General features: G+C 36.7%; 1 protein-coding gene across 1 annotated transcript; it reads right to left on the reverse strand.

Annotated features, from left to right (window-relative positions):
* Nucleotides 1-9,433: 9,433 nt before the first annotated feature.
* Nucleotides 9,434-10,384, reverse strand: LOC125359987 (olfactory receptor 2AJ1-like). The gene has a single exon (XM_048357904.1). The coding sequence runs from the start codon at nucleotides 10,382-10,384 to the stop codon at nucleotides 9,434-9,436; it is 951 nt and encodes a 316-aa protein (XP_048213861.1).
* Nucleotides 10,385-11,592: the final 1,208 nt, after the last annotated feature.

The following is an 11,592-nucleotide window of genomic DNA, read 5'->3' on the forward strand; positions in this document are numbered from 1 at the left end:
TCCCTAGGTAATTTATTCTTTTTTTAGCTACTGTAAATGGTATTATTTCCATAATTTCCTTTTCTGCTTGTACATTGCTGGTGTACAGAAAAGCTGCTGATTTTTGTGGATTGATTTTGTATCCTGCTACTTTGCCAAAATGGTTTATTAGGTGTAGGAGTTCGGGGACTGAGTTTTTTTGGGTCCTTCAGAAACAAGATCATGTCATCTGCGAATAGGGATAGCTTGATTTCTTCTTTGCCGATATGGATCCCTTTGATGATATCATCTTGCCTTATTGCTATGGCTAGGGATTCCAGCACTATGTTGAAAAGAAGTGGGGAGAGTGGGCATCCTTGTCTTGTGCCTGAGTATATGGGGAATGATTTTAGTTTCTCTCCATTTAATATGATACTAGCAGTTGGTCTGTTGCATATGGTTTTTATTGTTTTGAGGAATGTTCTATCTATTCCTGTCCCCTCCAGAGCTTTAATAAGTATGGATGTCATATTTTGTCAAAGGCTTTTTGGGTATTGACTGAGATAACAATGTGATTCTTGATTTTAGTTCTGTTGATGTGATGAATTACATTAATTGATTTACGGATGTTGAACCATCCTTGTGTCTGTAGAATGAAGCCTACTTGGTCATGATGTATAATTTTCTTGATCAGTTTCCGGATCCTGATAGCTAATATTTTATTGAGGAGCGTTGCATGTGATCATTAATGATATTGGTCTGTAGTACTCTATTTTTGTTGGGTCTTTGCCTGGTTTGGGGATGAGTATAATATTAGCTTCATAGAAAGAGTTTGGGATTTCAATTTCGCCGAAGAGTTTGAGGAGTATTGGTATTAGCTCCTCACTAAAGGTTTTATAGAATTCATTGGTGAATCCATCTGGGCCTGGGCTTTTCTTTGTTGGGAGGCTCTTGATTACCCCCTGTATCTCACTGTAAGTTATTGGTTTATTTAGCTGATTTATTTCTTTTTGATTCAGTTTGGGCAGTTTATACTTCTCTAAGCATTGATCCATTTCTGTAAAATTATTGTTTTTTGCTGAGTAGATGTTTTGGAAATAGCTCCTTATGATTGTTTGACTATCGTGTGTGCTTGTTGTAATTTTCCCGGTGGAGTCCCTGATTTTACGGATATGAGTCTCTTCTTTTTTTATAAGTTTTGCGAGGGGTCTGTCAATTTTATTTATTTATTTATTTATTTATTCTTAAAGAACCAGCTTTTAGTTTTATTTATTTGTTGAATGGTCTTTCTATTTTCAATCAGATTTATCTCTTCTTTAATCTTTGTGATCTCTCTCCTCCTAGTCATTTTAGATTTGATTATTTCTTGTTTCTCCAGATGTTTTAGTTTCACCATGAGGTTATTCACCCACTCTGCTTCCATTCTTTTAATGTGAGTGCTGAGGGCAATGATCTTGCACCACAGCACTGCCTTAGCTGTATCCCATAGGTTTCTTTGTGATGTATTTTCATTGTCATTGTGGCTTATGAATTCGTTAATTTCGTCCTTAATTTGGTCTGTGGCCCAAGTTTTAGATAACAGTGAAGGGTTTAGTCTCCAAGTATTTTTATAGCCTCTGTGGTATTCTTTGTTACTGAGGGTGACCTTGATTCCACTGTGGTCAGATATAATACATGGGATGATTTCAATACTTTTGTATTTGCTGAGATTCTTTGTGTGGGCTATGACATGGTCCATTTTGGAGTATGTTCCATGGGCTACTGAGAAGAATGTGTATTGGGTCTCTGTAGGGTGAAAGACTGTACTGATCTATCAGATCCATTTGGGATATTGTGTTACTTGGGTCTTCAGCTCCCTTGCTAATCCTCTGGGTGTTGGATCTGTCTCTTGGAGAGAGTGGAGTACTAAAGTCTCCCACTATGATTATGTTTGGGTCTATCTTGTTCTGTAGTTCTGTGAGAATTTGCTTGACATGTGTAGGGCCTCTTTTGTTCAGTGAGTATAAATTTATCACCGTGATGTCTTGATTCTGTATTTTTTCATTGTATTAAAATGTAGTGCCTTCTTTGTCTTTTTGAGTTTATTTTAATGAGAAGTCCAGCTTGTCTGAAATCAGGATACTCCTGCCATTTTGGTAGGTGCATTTGCTTGGAAGATCTTGCTCCATCCTTTTATTGGGAGCCTGTTTTTGTCCCTTGCTGTAAGATGGGTCTCTTGAAGACAACAGATGGCAGCTTTTTGTTTACAGGTCCACTGTGTCAGTCTGCTCCTCTGGAGAGTTTATGCCATTTATATTCAAAGAGATCATGGATAAGAGTGTTTTTTTTTCCCCTTCCATTTTCATTTGGTGATGAAAGTCCCAGCTCTCCCTGTCCATCTCTCCCTGTCTGTGCCACCTAGTTCCCCTGCTGTTGTTGTCTGTTCTCTGCCGTTTGGTCCAGTGGTCTGTCTCGGTCGGTCTGTGCTCCATCTGGGGTCCGTGGAGCTCCTGCTGTCTGGACTCTGCACTGTTGGAGTGACTTTTCGGCTGTTGCTTCTCTGTCGCTGATAGTATGTGGTCCTGTTTACTGGCACCGGGTCCCCTTTCCCAACCTGGCCCTGTTCGGGCCAGGGTCGGTGTGGGGGGGTACCCCAGAGATTTTCCAGCTCCGTTCAGGTTATAGGTTCTTCTTTTTTTGTTCTTTTTCATTTCCTGTGTTTCTCTGTTGCTTCTGGTTGTTGGGTTTGCTGGACTCTTGATGGAATGTTGGGTGCTGGAGTTCCCAGCTCACTATTCGGTTGGAGCAAGGTGGGGTGCCTCCCTATTGTGACGGTGCCATCTTCCTCCTCTCTGTATTTTATTTTTATTATCTTTAAGTAGTTATATAGTAGGTGCCATTTAGCAAAACAGTTTATGAATAGGATGCATATAGATCATCACCAGCCCCCTTCAATAGTCTCACTCCCTTTTCTTGATATAACCTTTTCCTTACTTTTCTTAATTTTATGCAATAAATATTTTATAAAATAAAATTTTACTGTGTTCTCCTTGCTTCCCCCCTTGAGTCATCTGGCCCTTTCCCCTTAGCCCTACGCCTCCTCCTGTATACACCCATTACCTAGGGCTGAATTTGTTGGGCTTTGACCCAACAAATTCTATTTGAGCTCTCCATAAAATCTATTGTAATGCAGTTGACAAGAGTACTTTATGTTTTCTTGTTTTGTATTTTTCCCTAATTATAGGGCCACAAAGCCTTGGCATGGTGTATTCTAGGCACATAACTATATAAGTAATCTGATAAAGAATATTTTTAGTGTGCCAGGCAGAAACTGTACCACTTGAGCTTTTCCCTGAGCCCTTTTGCTTTTCTTAATTTTCAATAGATTGTTACAGTTATTCCCAGGTGGCCTTGCAACTCAACTGGCTCTAGCAAGTTGCTTAACAGGAAGAAGTGATTACACTTTATAAGCATTTCTCAATTAAACTACGACTAATTGAGGCCACATCACCTGGCCAAGCAGGAATTTGTCAGAAAAGCAAATCTTCATCAGCTGATTCTCTTCCAGTAGATTTAATTCTCCAGCCTCCAGAAAACCAACTCTTTTAACAAAATATGACGTAATCAAAATAGCTTCCTATAAGATGTTGGCTATCCTTAAAATGGTGGTACTTTGGGCAAGCAACCTCTTCCATAGAAAGGATTCTAACTCCATAGAGTTCTTCTGGAAATACCTTTTCCCAGTGATGCATTATTTGCTTCCAGTGCAAGTCATACACAATGAGAAATACTTCTTTTTATAAGTCTTTGTAGGTGACACAATTCTTTATTAAGCTTGATTTACAGAAAGTGGAAAACACCAGCTTGAAATTCCAGTAAAACATCCATTACTCACTAAGTTCAGTAAGTGATAAAGCAGATATCAAAATAGGATATATTGTCATTTTATTGGAATGATAACAGATATTGTCTTTATATTTCCAAGTGAATTTGAACTTCTATCTGTTTTCATATTAGTGGTGCCTTATTCTTTCATATAACTGAAGTTAGGAATAAACTAGGCTTGATGAAATTACGTAAAAGAGTTACGAGAGTAGGAGAGAAAGCTTTGAAAAGACCTCGTTATACATAAGCTCTCTGAGTGGGGAGTAGAGCCACCTGTCTAGAGTCACAAGTAAAGCAAGAAAGTAATGATTTTGCGTCATGTTGGAGCAATAAAGCATTTCAAAGGAGGAGAAGAGAGCAGGACAACAAATTGAAATCCAGGCACCTGAAGTGAAGCTGTGGCTAAAGTGGTAGAGTACTGGTGGCCTCAGAGACCATACCATACCCTGGTTCAAATAACTTATAATAGAAAAAGATTGTTATTCTCCCAGTGGTTCTCTGCTATTTAATTGTCAAATAGAGATACTTCACAATAATCACTCTTCAAATATCCTGACTTGAGAAAATGAGGAAAAAGTTAAGGAAGACTTGAGGAATACAAATTTAACTGAGAATCTTAATGTAGGATGAATTAAAAGTTAAAAATTGAACATGGGTTAGGGAAAATGTAATGACTGTTTTCAAATCCTTCTTTCCAAAGCAAAAGAAATCTATTTTTGTTCAAGAGAGTCAAGGAATGGTTTTTAGGTAGTTCATATAGAAAAAGAGGAAGCACAAGATATATGCATTTTTCTATTCACTTTTTGTTCAGAATGTAACTTTGGAGCACATTTTTCACAGAAATGACAAAGTACATGTCTAGAAAGAGAAAGCTCTGCATTCAAATTCCAGTACTAACAAACAAAGCAATTTTTTAAAGAATATAATGACTTGCTATTGACTAGGTCTCCATTTTTAAATTGTTACTGTAAAGATGATATACAGAGGATTAAAAGTTGCATATGTCAGGTAGTGCATTTCTTCTTAAACAGTGTCACCTTTCCCCTCATTTTCCTCCAATTTCCCCCTTCCAACTGTCTTCCCCATAAGTTGCTCAGTTGATTTTCAACAGAGTGTTTAGTGAGTATTACTGCTGCATTTGTTCACCCATTGTCTCACCATTTCTGCATTCCCTCTTCCCCTCTTCAAAACAGATGAACTTAATATAGGACAAAAGGGCTAGTCTCCATTTTGTACAGAGTTCTTGAACTTACTCTTGTTATCAAATTAAGATGTTGTGTTCCTTAAACCACCCTATCTGCAAGCTCTGGTACTTTTAGTCTCAACCTCAGTTTTTCAGATTTCACATATGAATGAGAGAACATATTACTTGTCTTTTTTTGGGGGGGGGCCTGGTTTATTCCACTTAGCTTGCTGACTTCTGGATTCACACATTTTGTAAATGAAAAGACCTTCTTCTTTAGTAGTTTGAGTAGTATTCCATTGCGTTTAACCATTCATCTATTGATAAAAAGAACCATCTCATAATTTATACATATTCAAAATATACTGTATATAATAAATACATATAACTTATATTTTGCAAATAAAAATGAAATAGCTGGTTTCTTGTGTTTATGCCTGTAATCCTAGCTAATCAGAAGGCTGAGATCTGAGGATTGAGGTTCAAATCAAATGTATAAAAACGTCTTTGAGACTTTTGTCTTCAGTTAGCCAGAAAAATGCCAGAACTATAGGTATGGCTGAAGTGACAGAGCACCAGCCTTGAATAAGAAGCAAGGCAAGAGCCTGAGACCCTGAGTTCCCTATTACTATGTAATATTTCCTTGTGTTTCAGAAATATTTTGTTTAAAAGCAGGTGGAGCTGTACTATTTGCTGAGTATTGGTTGAAATTTATGCAATCTTTTACTCTCCTCATTGTATACTTGTCTCTTCAGGTTTCTTTATTTCTATTAGGCAAAAAAGGATTTTAATCCTAGAACACAGTAGTTTTATTTTTTGTATTTACCTGAAACTATGCATACACATTTTTTATTTGAATTTCAGACAGCTGTATTTGCCTTAGCTCTGTTCAGTTGGGAAATGGGCTTCTCTTGTTTCTCTTACAATTGCTGATATTTTGATTTTCACATTTATTCTATGTTCTACTTGGATATATCATTGTGTGATAAAAAGAGAGGCACTAAAATCATTCAGCAGATGAGGCACCTAATGTTTAACAATATCATTTCCAATTAATTTTTAATTTATTATAGTAATAAATACATAGTTTGTTATACGAGTATGTTATATTTTCATTATTTACTAATGTAATACTTTTTACTATACTAGGAATAGTAAAAATTGTAAGGATAGAAATGAAAAATTCCCCCTATCTGAGAAATAAAATTTTTATTTCTATATAATAATTCACTTTTATGCCTTTGTAATCTTTAAAAATTTAATACTAGAATGAATGTTCTTTTAATATATACCAAGAGTTGTTTTGCATATTGTGCATCATTTTTTTTTTTTTTTTGGCCAGTCCTGGGCCTTGGACTCAGGGCCTGAGCACTGCCCCTGGCTTCCTTTTTGCTCAAGGCTAGCACTCTGCCACTTGAGCCACAGCGCCACTTCTGGCTGTTTTCTGTATATGTGGTGCTGGGGAATCGAACCCAGGGCCTCATGTATACGAGGCAGGCACTCTTGCCACTAGGCCATATCCCCAGCCCCATCATTTTCTATGTCAATAAACAGTATATCAAAATTCACAAAACATTCCAACTATGATTGTTTTTAATGTTCAACACTAAAATGAAAATAAATGGCATATTACAAGATGGAGCTATGTAACAACATTGTTTCAAGTTACTTATTGTGTGACATTCATTCAATAAAGGAAAATGCATTGATATGATCAACTTGAATTTTTAGTACAGTAAAATAGTTTGTATATTTTTCATTAATAAATTATTTAAGCAAAATTTCAATAGATTATTTTCTCCATTGAAAAACTTTTAGTAATAATCTTAAAAGTTTGTACATATGAGCCTATCTGTGTATATGAAAGAATGCATAATTGTCAAAGAATTCTTACCTAGATATAATGTAGAATAATATCAGTTACATGGCTTTATTACACTTTGCAATCTATGAACATTTTACATATGTCTATAAATTGCTCAGTGAAGTAAACAAGTGAGTAAATCTAACTAAAATGTGGATTTGAAATAGCATTTTTGAATTTTGGACAAAATTACAATCTCACTCATTTCCAGTATATTATGGAAATTTCATGAAAATACAAGTATTGCAAGAATTCATGCTTTATATAGTAGTCATATAACTGAAATTATTAAATGAGTTGTTAACCCTCTCACAATTTTGAATGAAGATAGAAGTTATTGGTCATCTTTAACTTCCTACAAGTACAGGGGTTGATTTTTTTTATTAATTAAATTTTGTTTGACAAGTTGTTGTGCAAAAGGGGTACAGTTACATAATAAGGTAGTGAGTACATTTCTTGGGATATCTTACACACTCATTTTTCTTTCCCTTCTGTAGATCAGGTAGGCATATATACAATACCCAGTGTACCAAAATCATATACAGTAACCACATAGCGTACGCCAAAGGAGATTCACCTAGAACTTTAAATGTAATGTCAACAATAGAATCCTCCTGTGTCCTTCTCTTGGAGTTGTTTTTGCTTTTCCTCATCTTATATGATCATAGGCGATCCATTGATAGGTCTATTCTAGACCATTTTATGTTTAGTAGTTGTTTGGTTTTAGATACTTAATGTAATGTCACTGACCCAAACCTGTGGAAATACCATTTGAAAAGAAGTTTTTGTTTTTTTGTTTGTTTGTTTGTTTGTTTGTTTTTTTTGGCCAGTCCTGGGGCTTGGACTCAGGGCCTGAGCACTGTCCCTGGCTTCTTTTGCTCAAGGCTAGCACTCTGCCACTTGAGCCACAGCGCTACTTCTGGCCATTTTCTGTATATGTGGTGCTGGGGAATCGAACCCAGGGCCTCATGTATATGAGGCAAGCACTCTTGCCACTAGGCCATATCCCCAGCCAATGAAAAGAATTTTTTGTTTCACAGACCTGGTGTCTACTGTCATCTCCACCCTAACAGTCATATATATCAAGGAGACCATGCCCCTTTGTTCTCTGTGTTCTAGGCTTGTCTCACTCAACATTATTTGTTCAAGTTCTGACCATTTCCTTGCAAATACCAATATTTTATCATTTCTAATCGCTATGTAGAATTCCATTTTTGTATAGGTACCACATATTTTGGATCCATTCATATGTAGTAGGGCATCTGGGTTGTTTCCATATTTGGGCTACTGTGAATTGTGCAGCGATAAAAATGGATGTGCAGATGTCTTTTTGATATCCTGAGACCTGTTGTTCAGGATAGATGCCTAGTTGTGTTATGGCTGGGTCATAGGGTATGTCTATGCTGAGCTTTTTGAGGAACCTCTATACTGTTCTCCAAAGTGGTTGTACTACTTTGCACTCCCAGCAACAATGGAGAATGGTTCCTCTTTCCCCACATCCCCTCCAGCATTTGTTGTTGTCTGAGTTCAGAGTATAGGCCATTCTAACTGGAGTGAGGTGGTATCTCAGGGTTGTTTTTATTTGCAGCTCCTTTACTGCCAGAGATGTTGAACATTTCCTTATATGTTTCTTTGCCATTTTTATCTCTTCTCTTGTGAAGTCTCTCTTTAGCTCCTTTACCCATTTAATAATTGGTTTACTGGGTTTGGAGGGCATTAGCAAAAGTCCCAGAATGGCCAAAGCAATTCTCGGCAAAAGAAGCAGTGCAGGAGGAATCACAATACCAGACTTCAAGCTCTATAATAGAGCAATCATAATAAAAACAGCCTGGTATTGGTATAAAAACAGACATGAAGACCAATGGAATAGAATAGAAGCCCCAGAAATAGAGCCACATTTTTACAGTCAGCAGATACTCAACAAAGGAGTTAAAGACACACAATGGCAAAAACATAGCCTCTTCAACTACTGGTGCTGGGAAAACTGGGCAGCCACATGTGGAAAACTCAAAGTAGACCCTAGCCTATCACCATGCACCAAGATGAACTCAAAATGGATTAAGGACCTCAACATCATACCTGAATCCTTGAAGCTACTGAAGGACAGAGTAGGAGAGATGCTAGAACGTATAGGCACACGTAGAAACTTCCAGAATATAGTCCCAGGGGCACAACAGATAGGGGAGAATCTTGACAAATGGGACTACTACAAAATAAAAAGTTTCTGCACAGCTAAAGACATAGCCACCAAACTAGAAAGTCAGCCAACCATATGGGAAAGGATCTTCACCAGCACAGCAACAAAGGACTGATATCCATCATCTACAGAGAACTCAAAAACTAACCCCCTCCAAACCCAGGGGTTGATTTTTAATAGGTAAGAGGAAAGAAAGCTTTTTGGAGTTATATACTCATAAAATTAACTCACAGAAAATGTAATGATTGTTTTCAAATCCTTCTTTCCAAAGCAAAAGAAATCTATGTTTGTTCAAGATAGTCAATGAATGGTTTTTAGGTAGTTCATATAGAAAAAGAGGAAGCACAAAATATATGCATTTTTCTATTTACTTTTTGTTCCGAATGTAACTTTGGAGTACATTTTTCACAGCAGCCAGAACATCTTTGTTCCTAAAGCTGTAGATGATGGGGTTGAGTGTGGGTGTGAGGATGGTGTAGAATAGGGCCAAGAATTTATCCAGGCCTGGAGTGTGGTATGGCCTAGGTGTCATATATGTGAAAATAAATGGTCCGTAGTACATTATGACTACAACCATGTGGAAGGAACAGCTGGAAAGGGACTTTTTCTGTGCCTCTGAGGATTTCATTTGAAACACAGTGTGTAAAATTTGTACATAAGACACAGAGATCATGGAGAAAGGGATCAGCAGAAAAACAATAGCACTAACATCAACTCCCCTTTCATAGTTTGATGTGTCTACACAGGACAATTTCAGCAAGGCAGGGAATTCACAGAAATAGTGATCGATGACATTGGAATCACAGAATGGAAGGTGCATTACAATAACTGTGTGAATTATTGCATTCAGAGTCCCAACCAGCCAGGATCCTGCAGCCATGAGTCTGCTGACAGCCTCCTTCATGATCACTGGGTAGCGCAGTGGGTGACAGATGGCTGCATAGCGATCATAGGACATGGCAGCCAGGAGGAGACACTCGCTGCCCAGTAGGATGAGAGACACGAATAACTGAAAGCCACAACCCACAAAGGAAATGGTTCTGCTGCCCGACAGAAAGTTGGTAATCATTTTGGGGACAATGTTGGAAATGTGCAAGATATCCATGAAGGAGAGATGGCTGAGCAGGAAGTACATTGGGGTATGGAGTCGTGAGTCCCCTCGGATGAGGAGGATCATGAGCGTATTTTCTGTCACACTCATAATAAAAATGACAGATACACATGAGAAGAAGGCTAGACTTGCTTTGGAAGATGAGAAAAGTCCCCCAAGTATGAAGTCACTACCAAAGTTTAAGGTGTAATTCTTATGTCCCATCATAAATTCTCCTGTTACCTAAAAAATAATTAAATAAGAAAATTAATTAATTAGTGGAAGAAAGGAAAAGTCACTATATTTTGGACTCATGTATATCAGCATAGTAAAATGGAGTGAAACAACACAATCAACATGCAAAACAAAAACATGCAATCAACATCTAAGATTTCTCTGCTAGTTCGTGGAGTGAATATTCTGTACAGATCTGGAGAATTATTTGTTCAAATCAAGTGTCCATATATATCACTTGCTGTACTGATTGGCTTATATAGTCTCCTCTGGTCTCATTGCTTAATTCATTTCATACACTACCAATCCAGTCTTCTCTTAAATACCATCTTCTGAGGAAACCTATACCTGCATGCTCTTGTGTGTTCTTAATTTCTGTCTGAATATTTGGATTTCTTGGATAGCCTTGCTCAAGTTGCTTTTGGATAGCTCATGCTTAATTTTCTAGCAGATTAAATTCTAAAAATATTTCTTGTTGCTGTTTCTAACAGAAGAATCTACCTTGATGCTAGGTATTAGATTTCCTCACTTGTGTAGACAAAACCTGCTATTATCACCAGTGTTTAGCGGTTTGTTGCCCACCTGAATTTAATGATGAGCTGAGGAGCTTGACAATTCTTGAGATAAACCTAAAGAGAATGACATACATTATTTCTGAAACTTTCCAAAGCAAATAAAGAAAAATAGGTACATATGGGTTAATCTAAGTTTTTATTTGAAATAAAATCTTTAAAGTTGAAAGTTTTGCTCATAAAACATCACCATCACTTCCTGAGAAAAGTTTTTACTTTTCACAACTTTACATTGTTTTGGATGCATTACAGAAAATGGATATATATATGTATATATACACATATATATCATATGTATTTCCTTTTCTAGTATGTAGGATCTATTTCTCAAATAATTAACAAAATAACAACATAAATAGTCATTTTCCTCATACATAGAAAATACTTTATTCTGTATTTTTCTCAATCCAGTATTATATAATGTTCCTTTGAAGGTAAAAAAGACACTGAACAACAAGAACAAAAAGCACTGACACAAACAATGAGCACATGAGACTAAATTCTGGCACATATCACTCAGAGACAATGATCATTATTATTGTTCTGTTTTTCTATATTAATATTTATATTTAACTCCAAAAATATAACAATTACTCTTCTTTCTGTACTTTTAAAATAAATCCTTCAACC

Source organism: Perognathus longimembris, chromosome 11, assembly GCF_023159225.1.
Source record: "Perognathus longimembris pacificus isolate PPM17 chromosome 11, ASM2315922v1, whole genome shotgun sequence".
Lineage (NCBI taxonomy): Eukaryota > Metazoa > Chordata > Mammalia > Rodentia > Heteromyidae > Perognathus > Perognathus longimembris.